Source organism: Bactrocera oleae, chromosome X, assembly GCF_042242935.1.
Source record: "Bactrocera oleae isolate idBacOlea1 chromosome X, idBacOlea1, whole genome shotgun sequence".
In the NCBI taxonomy this organism is placed as follows: Eukaryota; Metazoa; Arthropoda; class Insecta; order Diptera; family Tephritidae; genus Bactrocera; species Bactrocera oleae.
In genome coordinates, this window is record NC_091541.1 from 18835040 (window position 1) to 18847801 (window position 12762).

The following is a 12762-nucleotide window of genomic DNA, read 5'->3' on the forward strand; positions in this document are numbered from 1 at the left end:
TCGCTTAAAATTTATTTTTAAGATATTAAGGTATGCATACTTATCCATGGTGGACTCTATAAACTCCATTTGGCTCACACAATTACCACCTATGCACCCCCATGTCATGGTTTCTTCCCTAACGTTCTTCACAGTATGCATCAAGTTTTCTTTATCGAGTGAAGTGCCCATTTTTCGCCATGAAATTCTATGCCTCTTAATTCCAAAGGCGCAAACCTTGTAGTTATTTTTGTACCTTTGTTCTCACCTTTTCCACTTTTTCGTTCCACTCAACACTCACGTATTTGTAAAAACTGAAATTTATTTATAAACTAGCTGACCCGACAGACTTCGTCCTGTCAAAAAGATTTGTAATTTGGCATTTTTTTCGCCTACGTATTTTAAAAAATTCTCCTGAACAGAACCGTCACCCTGGTGATAGGGCGTTGTGAATAAAAAATAATTAAATAAAACATATATAAGGATTTAAAAATAAGTAATCGCTTTATTGTTAATCATGTGAATCATAATTATTATTATTATCATTGTAGTGCCTTGTGGTATACGATGTTTTTTGTTTGATTACCTGGCGCATAGATAAACAAATCTGATGGTTTTCCAACACGGGAACAGGCAACATACAATTGACCATGTGAGAAACATGGGTTTTCTAGATTAATACCACAAACACTTAATGATTGCCCCTGGGACTTGTTTATAGTCATAGCAAAAGCAAGCCGCACTGGAAACTGTAGTCGTTTAAACTCAAATGGCACATCAGTCGGAATCATTGGGATGCGCGGTATAAGAACATCTTCTCCTTTATACTTTCCTTTGAGTATAGTTGCTTCTATCACATTGTTTAGTAATTTTTTTATCGCTAACCGTGTACCGTTGCAAAGACGCGGTTGGTTGATATTTCGCAACATTATAACCACCGATCCAACCTTTAATTGAAGATTGTGAGGTGGCAATCCTGGCAAATCCAGCGAGTTTAAAAATTCCGGTGGATAGTTGACTACATCATCTTGATTAGTAGCCGAATCAACTGATTTATATATCCTCAATTCGCCTGTAATTTGTTCTTGAATTTTGAAATTTAATTCATTTACATCTATGTTTTTTGCAGCCAGTATAGCTCGTTCGCTCAACCAATCATGGTTTCTGTAATTTTGAGAAACATCTGGAAACACCTTCTGAATAAGTTCATCTTTTGATCGAGTTAACTGACAAAAACTTTGAGGAAAGTTAATGCAGCCAGTCAACATGTCTATAGGAAATTTGCCATTACCAATGTCAATGAGTTGTTTAGAGAATATGTTTCCAGATTGGTCATTTTGCAATTCGACACGCATATTCTTACTTAAATGAAGTACTTTGACATGTTTCCACAAATTGGAGGACTTTAGACATGCATTGAGTTCATCAGCTGGCGTTGATCGTGGAATCACTGGCAATGTTTGACGAAAATCTCCTGCTAATAAAATCATTGCACCACCAAATCGGTTATTATTGCTCCGTAGATCTTTTAAGGTTCTGTCTAAAGCCTCCAAAGATTTTTTATGTGCCATCGTGCATTCATCCCAAACAATCAATTTACATTGCTGCAAAACCTTTGCCATTGCAGAGTTCTTCGAAACGTTGCAGGTTGGAGTTTCATTGCTTTGCATATTTAATGGCAATTTTAGTGCTGAATGGGCTGTTCGACCACCTTCAAGCAAAGTTGCTGCGATTCCCGACGAAGCGAGTGCAAGTGCAATTTTATTTTGTGAGCAAATTGTTGCTAATATTAATGAAATCAAAAAAGTTTTTCCTGTACCACCAGGTGCATCTAAGAAGTAAATGCCTCCAGTTTCATCATTTGTTACTTTCATAAGAGTTTCAAATACATACTTCTGTTGTTCATTTAACAGTGGAAGATTTGTTTGAATTAATTCTTTCAAAGAGTTGAGATCATACAGTTTTTCTCGATGCAGCTCTTGGTTAAAAGCGTCATGCATTGGACGATTGGGCGCGGTCAGGCCTAATTGAATTAATAGTTTGTTTGACATTATCAAGCACATGTCCTCAATTGAAATCAATACTTCATTGTAAATTTCTTCACTGATTTATATATTTGGATTTCCCATTCTATTCCGTATTTGATACAAAATATCATCACACATATAATCTTTGTACTTGATCCACAAATCAATTGGGTTTGATGGGAAGCATGTAGATATGATTATAGAAAACAATGTTCGTATTTGGTGAGCGTGTGATGATATTACAGCATTATTGAGAGTTTGATCCCAATGAGCGTCATTTTCAAGCAATTGCAAACGTTGACAGGCTTCTCTGTAGGATCCACACAATTCACCATCAACAGTTCGTAACTGTTGGAATGATGTTGGGCCACGTACATTGACTAATAGCAGTCGTAAGTAAAAACATTCATCATTGCTTGGATGTACTGAATAAATCCGGCCAATCGCATCGGTGGAATATACATCTGTATATCCTGGAACTGGTTTTCCTTGTTTCCGTCGTATAAATCTCCTTGAGGATTGATTCCAGGTATAATATTTTGGCATTTCAGAATATAGCAATGTTTGTGCGAAATAATCGTTTTGGCATGTCTCAAAAAAACTGGTTAATGTAGTAGATGGTGGCTGAGCAGCTCTTTGTACTGCGTTCTGTGCTGTAAAATACACTCTTTGTCCATTTTCTAAATGCACAGCTAAGTGAACAACAGAAGGGTGTCTCTCATGAATAGGAAAAGAAAATATTCGCCAAACTGCTTCATTACTACTGACGTAGCGGCCCATTTGGTATTGGGTAACTTCATCATTGGAATTCTCTGCACCAATTCCAATCACAGCCATATCACTCCCTTTGGTTACATATTTGCAAATGTATTTAATAGATTTCACTGAATGGCAAGATTCAACGTTGATGTGTGCTTTGAATGTCTTTGATAAAATGGGTGAATATGGAACAATCCAACGATTATCTATTTCAATATCTTGTTGATTTAATTTGACAATTGTTGATTTTCCATTGTCTGCTGTCGATCTGCGACGATACAATGGATAACCGTCATTACCAGTAATTGTTTCCGATATTAATGTCCGTGGATATCGTTTTGAACATTTACCATCCATCATACACGGTGAATTTTGATTAAGAGTTCCACAGGGACCATGTATCATGTTTTTGATAACTACCTCATGCAATCCAGGATCTACTTGTACATTAGGGGTTTCAGCTGATATCACTGCATCAACTTCATTTGGCCTTATCTTTTCAACCAACCAAATCAAAATGTGTGCATGTGGCAATCCTCGTTTCTGCCACTCCACAGAATACATCCAGCAGCGTGTCTCACCAAACACATTATGTTTTACGATGAAATCCATTAAAGATTTCAACTTTTGTCTAAAGACTCTGGCTGTAATATCATGACGATCAATGGGTGATTGCCCAGGGAATAACTCCTGCTTGATTTCTATCCATTGTGGATTGCATGTAAATGTGATGAACAAATCTGCTGTACCATAATGACGAACATACGACATGGCATCTTGAGCATATTCGTGCATATGCTGAGGGCTTCCGATGTATGTTGCTGGAAGAATAGTCATCCGACAGACATTCTGTGCATTTCCATCAGTATTAATCGCATCTCGAAGGTGAACATACTCTTCAGATCGGAGTTTAGTTTGATTCAACCTGATGAATGTTAATCTCTCCGTTTCAATTTTAACATACATATCAACAACATATTTGTGATATAATCGCCGACATTTCAATATGTGATTATCTTCATTTTCCCGAATCATTAGGCGGTATGAATAATAGTTCATTGAACTGACTTTTTTGTTGGTTTCAGAACCTGTAAATAGATTTTATTTTAATAACATTCAAAATACATAATATAATGACTGAGATATTTTAGTTACCTGTAATGGGATTTATCATTTTTATTGAGAAATCGTAGCCATCTTCACCTTGCCAAAATATAATGGGATATTGCAGTGCATCATATGAGCGGTGTGTTTCCTTTATACGTTGTAATTGATCATTCCGACGATGTAAAACAATATCACGGGATTCCAAGTTTTCTCCAACTACAACGATAGCAACTTCATCAATAGTTGGTGCATTAAAACGTCTTGTATGTTGACCTGCAGGTGTTTTATCAGCTCTGATTACAATTTTGTGATTATCGGATGGCATCAGATCCAAGGCAGTTTTAAACAATATAATCAATTGATTGTGTTGATGAAATAAAGTTTGTAATTGTTCTACAATAGACCTCTTTACTAAATTGTTATGTGCACAACGCAGATCAATTTCTTGTGGTGAATTGCCCATAAAATAAATTTGCCGGAATTTGTTGTCGTTATCTGACACTGGTAACAGTGAACCTGCTCTGTGATATATTTGCCCTTGTATCTGTAAATAAAAAAAAATATTATGGTGTGGTATAAATTAATGGATTGGATGTATATATTTAGTTTTAACTAATATCTATTAAATATAAAATATAATAAAAGTGTCACTGAAACTAAATCCCCATATAATATGATGACTAAGTGATATATAAGTGATTAAGAAATTGAAGATTAGTGACACATCTTAACTTTGGTGCCAAAAAATTTTGTTCGCTAAAATAATTATGAGTAACTGCTATAATACATACCTTGAAAGTTGGCATAAAATTTTCCCGAACTACATTTGTTGCCCCAAATGAAGTCATTTGAAAGCAATTGTTATATTGTTGGATATGTGTCAAAAAGTGTATAGAATCTGTTCCTATTCCTGAAACCAATGAGTACAATGGTTCTGGTGGTGGATCCAATGGTATCAATTTCACTTTACCATTTGCGCAACACAATCCATTGGCTTCGTTTTTGTATTTTAATGCCTTACAGTGTGAGCAAACCGAGTTCATAGAACCAATAACAACACATTGGTAGTTACTGTAGTCAATTGACACATCGTAACTGAAAGCAGCTCGATTCAAACTTGCGCGATTATTAGTTGAATGTCGCGCTCGCCCTTCACGCGTTTGTGATATCCGAATTCTTTCACGTTCATTTCCGTCGTCACGTTCTTGTGCAGTACGATTAGATCGGTAATTAGCTTGGTTTGTAGCATTTCTGGTTCTTCTACCTAAATTGCTTCGTCTTATAGGAGGCATATCAAATATAAATTATTTTTTCACTAATCACGAACTAAACAAACACTAACTAAGTAAACACTCTGCACAAAAAACTATATACGAATTTGTTTCGTGTATCAGTCGTCAAAAGCAAACTCAGTAGATTAGGTAACAGACAACTTTTTTCTTTTTAAATTTTATATGACTTGAAGTCAAATCCTTTTAAGCCGTACTTAAAATTTGGATATTAAAAATAATAAAACACTGTTGGTCCGCGAGTTTCGGAACGCCACATTAAACTCCTCCAACTATATATTCTGAGCTCCAACGCACACACGCACATTGTTTTGATAGATATGATCTTTGACGTTAGGAACACACCTACATTGCTTAGACAACAGTGAGTGCTTGTAATTTAATATGAACTTTATACCATAGCAATAAAGCTCAAATTGACTACGTTTTAGTTACAAATCATTTGTATGGGAAAAAGAAAAGGGCTATTTTTAGGGTTTTTCCAGCAATAATTCTAATTTTTATCGCCGTAAAAACCATCCTTGAACTTCAACGAAAATTTAAAAAAAAGATTTAGCTAAATTGGTCCAGGCGTTGTTGAGTTATGCGCTTACCAACACATTTTGCGATTCATTTTTATATTATAGATATGTTGATATCTTATCAACAAACCAAAAAAGAACTTATAACGTCACTTGAGGAATAAAAGGTTATAATCGGGATGTGCGACCGTGGAAAAAAGGCGAAACTTCAATTGCGACTTCCCTGTTGACGATTTCGATGGAAAAGAGGTTCGGCTCGATCGCCCTCCCTGGTTTTGTTCATGTTGGTGTGTAGAGTTATTCTGCTGTGTGTGGGTGTATGCTGCTGCTTCCAGCAAGGTTGCCTTGGTGCGTGGGGTGTGGGTGTGCTGATGTTTCCAGATGTGGTGTGCCAGTGTTGTCCTGTAAGTGGTGTGTTGTGTTGTCGTATGAGTAGTGTGTTGTGCGGTGTTGTTGACTGCATTAGGGCGGGAAGCTGAACTCATTTAGCCATCCCGGCCCCCCTAGGGGAATGTTCAGCCTAGCAGTCGCTGGAGTTGTTGCAACGTTGCCACGACGTTGCTGAGGCCTGTCCTGCGACGAGGATGCGGCCTTAAGGGTTGGTGTCGTGTTGAGGTGCTATTGAGCTGACGCCAAGTACGGGGTGCGGCGAGTGCTTGTCGTTGACGGGGTCGTGCTGCATGGCTTGGCTGTGGACGACGGCCTGCATCATGGCTGCGGGGTACTGAGGGCCGTGCGCCAGGGCGTCTTGGGTTTCGATGCAGCAAGGTATGATGCGGCCTGTCGCAGTGTTGGCACACGATATCGAACACGCGTGTCGTGCGTCTGGGCCAAACAATTCAAACAATGCCCATGTGCTTGGGCCACCTGCTGACGTTGATTGGGTGTCATACCCTTAAAAATGGGGCAGTGCTGCAGCCGGTGCGAACGGCAACAGAGTGGGCAGCGGAGGCGAGGCGGCTCTGAAACTAATGTAGGCATTGGGCGCGTGGCACGTCGTGGAGCTGTCGGTGCAGTTGTTGCTGGTGTTGTTCGTGGCGCTGCTACGGGGGTAGTCGCAGGGCGCGGCACAGTGACAGCCGAACGCATGGTTGGCGTGGGTGTAGCTGGCATTTCAGCGTCCATACCTACCTGTATGGAAAAAAGAGCGAGTTTAGTTATGACTCAGTGATAATGGATCCTTTAAAATGTAACCAACTTTATTTGGTTGGCGGGGGACGTTTTAGTCCAGCCATTATTGTATTAGTATATATTGTGATGATTTATTATATTTGCGGTTTTAGGTTATTAGACGGATATTTTGTTTTCTGCGTGTATATAATATTATTGTACGGACGTTTTATTACTTGCGTTTTCGCTGTTGTCTGCGATTGGTAGGAAGCATAGTTTAACGAGCGGCCTGGTTAGCGTACCGGTTCGAGTACGGAGGTCAACTACTCGTATATGACCGTCGGAACCATGATGTAGCTTCTCTATGCAACCAAGCCGCCATTCTGTAGGGGGGAGACAATCGTCATGGATTAGGACAAAATCTCCAAGCTTTGGCGCATTTTCGCGAGTTTTCCAGGGGTACCTTTTATGAAGGTCCTTTATATACTCCTCCTTCCATCGGCGGCTGAAATCATGATGGAGAATTTTAATTCTTTCCCATCTATTATGTAAGGACAGCGACTCCACGCTTGGCTCAGGTATGGCCAGAATGGGTGCTCCTTTTAGAAAGTGCCCTGGAGTTAGGGCTGTGAGATCTGAGGGATCTTGCGAGAGTGTCGTAAGTGGCCGTGAATTGAGAACGGCTTCAATGCGAATTAATAATGTTGTAAATTCTTCATAATTAAATTTGTAGTTTCCAGCTACTTTTTTAAAGTGGGATTTGAAGCTTTTTACAGCTGATTCCCATAAACCACCCATATGAGGATCGCTTGGAGGGATAAACTGCCAGTTAATACCTTGGGGAGCGTACTTTTGTACAATTTCAGGTGAGACTTGTTTGACAAAATTCACGAACTGTTTTTCTGTGGCTCTTTGAGCTCCTATAAATGTCTTGCCATTGTCGCTCATGAGTTTTGACGGAAAACCACGTCGTCCGACGAAGCAAGCAAATGCCGCGAGAAAAGCCTCCTTTGTCAGATTCGTACATAGCTCGAGGTGCACTGCTTTTGTCGTGAAACAGACAAAGACAGCCACATAGCCTTTCATGAGGGTGGGAGACCTTAACATGGATGCCTTTATCTGAAAAGGCCCAGCAAAGTCGACACCTGTAATGGTGAAAGGCAGAGCGAAGTTACAGCGTTCCGGTGGAAGTGCTGCCATAATCTGCGTTCGCATCTTCTGCTTATGCATAGTGCAGATCTTGCACATGAAAATGCATTTCTTTATTTTGGGCTTGAGTCTTGGAATATAAAACTCTTGACGGACTATTTGTTGCATGAGGCGATGTTCTGCGTGTAGCAATAGCACGTGGACATAGTTAAGGTACAAGGTGGCAAATTGTGATTTCTCTGGGATAACTATGGGATGACGTTCGTTATACGTTAGGCTTGAATTGGCAAGCCGACCATTCGCATGGAGTACTCCTTTCGTGTCAATGAATGGATTTAAGACTAAGAGTGAGCTCTTTTTATCTATCGGCTTCGATTCTCTTAGCTCGCGCTTGCGTAGATGCGATAAGAGCGACCTTTGCTTTTTGTAAGTCTAGGTGCGTCACTGTATCGCATTGGGAGTGTAATGAAGTTACTCCTTTAAGTTTAATTTTGAGTCGCTCTATGAACTTGAGCATGTAAGCGATTACCCTGAGTGCTCGGAGATATGAGGAAAATCGCTCCAGGATGTCATTATCCTGCAATGTTGCGTGAAAGAAGTCGAATTTTCGACTTTCTGGGGCAATTATATTGCGCATGGGCGACTGTGGCCAAGAATCCGAAGATTCGGTTAACCATCGGGGGCCATTCCACCAGAGGGTGGTGGTGACAAGGTGCAGGGGCTTGCACCCTCTGGTACCTAGATCAGCAGGATTGACAGCACTGGCTACATGTCGCCAAGTGGCTGATCCTACTTGGTCAAGGATTTGAGACGTTCGATTGGAAATATACGTATTCCATGCATGTGGTGGTTTTTCTAACCAGGCTAGTACGATTTCAGAATCGGACCACAGAGATAGTTTGTATTTTGCCATGTTTAAATGCATTCGCACAATGGATACTAGTTTGGCTAGTAGTAGCGCTCCACACAGTTCAAGTCGTGGCAGACTTATTGTTTTTAACGGAGCTACTTTTGCTTTTGCTACTAGTAAGTGGCTTGTGGTCGCAATGTCACTTTGTGTGCGAACATATATAGTTGCGCAATATGCCTTTTCAGAAGCGTCACAGAAGCCGTGTAGTTCGACTTTGTGCTCTGAGGCATAATTTACCCAACGTGGGGTTTGTATCTGTGAGATATCATGTAGATTGCTCGCAAACTGGGACCACTTTTCTAAACGAAGTGGTTTTACTTGTTCGTCCCAGTCGGTTCCATCTAACCATAATTCTTGTATTAGGATTTTGGCTTGTATCATAATTGGCGAAAGCCATCCTGCGGGGTCGAAAAGTTTTGCCACAGAGGATAAAACTTGGCGTTTTGTTATGGCGGATAATGCTGATATTGACTCTGTAGTGTATGAAAACTGGTCAGATATCGCATTCCATTGGATCCCCAGAGTTTTTGTTGTACTTTCCTTTTCGAATTTAAGCACAGTTGACGCCAAAGTTAAGTTTATAGTCGCGTAGTGGACTATTGGGAGATTTTCGGAAAATAATTCGCTGAAAATCTTGATCGTCTTTATGTACGACTATTTGTCTATACATTTTTTCGACGTCTCCGTTATATACGTATTTGAATATACGCCAATTTAAAATGAGTAGCATTAAATCTGGTTGGAGCGTGGGTCCCGTAAATAGGATATCATTTAGGGAGTTCCCCGAGCTAGTAGATCTTGATGCATTAAAAACAACTCTTACTTTAGTTGTTTTTTTGTCTGGCTTTACTACTGCGTGATGAGGCAAGTAAAATGAGTAATATTTGCCATTTATGATTTTTTCGCATGGACTTACTTCCTCCATGTGGTCTAAATGGAGATATTCTTCCAACATACCATCATATACTGGTTTGAGTTCGCCTTTTTTAAGTAGGTTTTTTTCCATACTTTGAAACTGCTGTATTGGAGGTGCGAGAGTGACCTAAGGCGATGGTGTTGGGAAATTGTTGTTTTAGTGGTAGTCGTACGACGTACCAACCATTATCTGATCTAGTAGTTGTGGCTTTGTAAAAGTCTTCACAATACTGATCTTCAGGGGTTGTGATTGGTATGGGGGGGAGTTCTTCTAACTCCCAAAATTTTTTCAATTGTGAATTGAGGTATTCGTTTGAGATTTCCTCAATCTGAGTGGTCTTGGTGGTAACTGGTTCCGAAACTAGTCCACTTAGGATCCACCCAAAAATAGTGTTTTGTGCCAGAAGTGTGTTTGAAATTTTCTCAATACCTTCGAGTATTATCTGTGGTATGAGATCGCTGCCTAATAGAAGGTCTATTTGAGCGGGAGTGTTGCAGTTGGGATCTGCTAGCTTTAGATGTGAAACCTTTTGCCAATGCTTGCTATTTATGTGATAGCTTGGAAGCATATTTGTAAGTTGCGGTAAGACTATAGCTTCTGCTTGTATGTGCTTATCCGCTTGGGGGGAAATTAGGGTAATGGGGCAGATTTTATTTGAGTTTTGGACTACTCTTCCGCCCATTCCCGTGATTTCAAAATTGGCTGGTTTTGTTGGCAGTTGTAGCCTATTTTGAGCCCTAGACGCTATGAATGATCGTTGTGATCCTTAGTCTATTAAGGCTCTAAGTTTAAACAGCTCTCCTCGGTGTTCGATGGAGACGACTGCTGTGGGTAGTAGTATTCTACTTTGAATTTCGCTGTGTAGCGTTTGGGTTTTTATTGCCTTTGAGCAGCATGGTGCTTCTTGGCAATTTTCGGGATATAGCACTTCGGGATTTGCTGTTGCAACTAAACCCGTGGCTCTTTTCATAGTTGCGCTGTTTGGGGGTGATCTAGAAAAATTGTTATAATGAAGCATAGAATGATGTCGTTTATGACAATAAACGCAATTAAATTTGCTTTCGCACTCTTTAAGTGTATGCGCATGTGACAAGCAGTTTGTACAAAGTCGTTTTGTTTTTACAAAATTGTTTCGGTCGATAATATTCAATTTTTTGAATCTCTCGCAAGATTTGAGCTTATGCCCTCCTGTACATAGTTCGCATAACGTTTGTTTGTACTGTTCGGATGTGAACGTTTGATTTCTGAAGAAGCTTCTATTTAAATTGTTGTTGCTACTGGCTTGGGGTCTGTGGAAGCTTCTATTTAGGTCATGTTGAACGGGTTTTGTTCTGACCATTTTTTTATCTACCCTTTCTGCGATTTCATATTGGGTAGTTAGGAAATCTTTCATTTGTTGCCACGTGGGGAATTTTCTTCGTGATGAGAGCGATTGCTCCCACAAAAGTAACGATTTTTCTGGTAAAGCGGCGGTGCATATATTTACCAGTATTGGGTCCCAGCTGTCTGTGGGAATATTTTGTGTCGATAAAACCGACAAACAATTTGAAACAGTGGATTGAAGTTTGATGAATTCTTCACTTGTTTCCCTTCGAATTTTTGGCAAGTTCATTAATATCGATATTTGTTTATCGACCAATATCCTTTCGTTTTCGAATCTTGATTTAAGAGCTTCCCAAGCCAAATTGAAATTATCGTCATTAAGTGCGAACTGTTTTACTATTACGCCTGCTTGACCTTTTGTTTTGTATCGGAGGTGATACAATTTTCGTGCATTTGATAGTTTTGGGTGGTTCATGTAAACGGCTGTAAACATGTCCCGGAAGGACGGCCATTGTTCATAACCACCATGAAATATTTCTGTGTCACATGCGGGCACCATGAGATGGATGCCTGAACTTGCCTCTTGACTTTGTACTTGTGGCAGCTCTACTCGCGGATGTGGAGTAGGTGCAATTGCTTTTATTAGCTTTAGTTGATCGGAAATCATTGCTTTAGTTTCTTCGAACTGGTCTAAGCAGTTCTCATATTTGGCGTAAGCCGAGGACTGAAAATTTTCTGGTAGATCTGAGTCGTCAGATTCTACTATGGCGTCATATGAAGCTTGGAGACGTGACCAAAAATTGTCAAGATTGTCTTTTTTGATTTCTAATACCGATTCAGAATTGTCCTGAATCGGCGAAGATGAGAATCTAGTGCAGTATCTTATTAAACTGTCACTTTCCGAAATGAATTTTGTGTAAGAAATGTCTCTACCCCTTTTTTGTTTTGTCGCACCTAGCTTGGAGCGTGTAGCTTCTGCAGGTGCACATGGACTTTTCTCGTCCGAAATCATTTTAGGTACTTTTAATAGTTGTGAAGATTTAGATTCTTTTGAATCTGTGCTCATTTAGAAAAAATAGAAAATTAAAAAAGTAAATTTTCTCAATGTATAAATAATAAAATAAGCGATACTTTGTAAATTATAACTGCAGCCGAAACTCTTTTACGTAAATACGAGTTTTTAATTCGGATACAATAAACAAAGGTGCGTGAATAAAAATTTTTTTTTGTATAATTAAGACCGATTTTTTATTTGAGTTATCAAATTAGTATTTGTATTGTATTTTATTATTTGTAATAATTACAAAAGTTTATTAATAACCGCAATTATTTATTTATTTTGTTTGTGTCCGGAAGTCCTGTAGGGTATACCTATAGTTCAGTTTATATATATATTGGCTTAATGTACGAATGAGCGCTCGTGAAGAGATCACTTTATACAAAGGTATGCACGATTTGTTTGTGCTTTGATTTTCTGTGTGCAATCCTGCTTGCTTACTGCAAGGGGTATTGCCGAATAGATGCCGAAGTGGACTTTGAAAATAATTTAGTTGTTGCTCAACCAGTATACATATATGAGTATATATATATAAATTATTATTATTATTTTTTTATTAAACCGTTCTATATTTTTGTTTTTGGCTAAATTAAAATTCCGTTTATCGTACTGTTT

At 39.2% G+C, this 12762-nt stretch overlaps 1 protein-coding gene across 1 annotated transcript; it reads right to left on the reverse strand.

Annotated features, from left to right (window-relative positions):
- Positions 1–252: 252 nt before the first annotated feature.
- On the reverse strand, positions 253–3551 carry LOC138858132 (uncharacterized). The gene is given in 1 exon segment (XM_070112609.1): positions 253–3551. A coding segment is annotated over 1 exon segment (3015 nt). The 5' UTR covers positions 3537–3551; the 3' UTR covers positions 253–521.
- Between the last annotated feature and the right edge of the window lie 9211 nt (positions 3552–12762).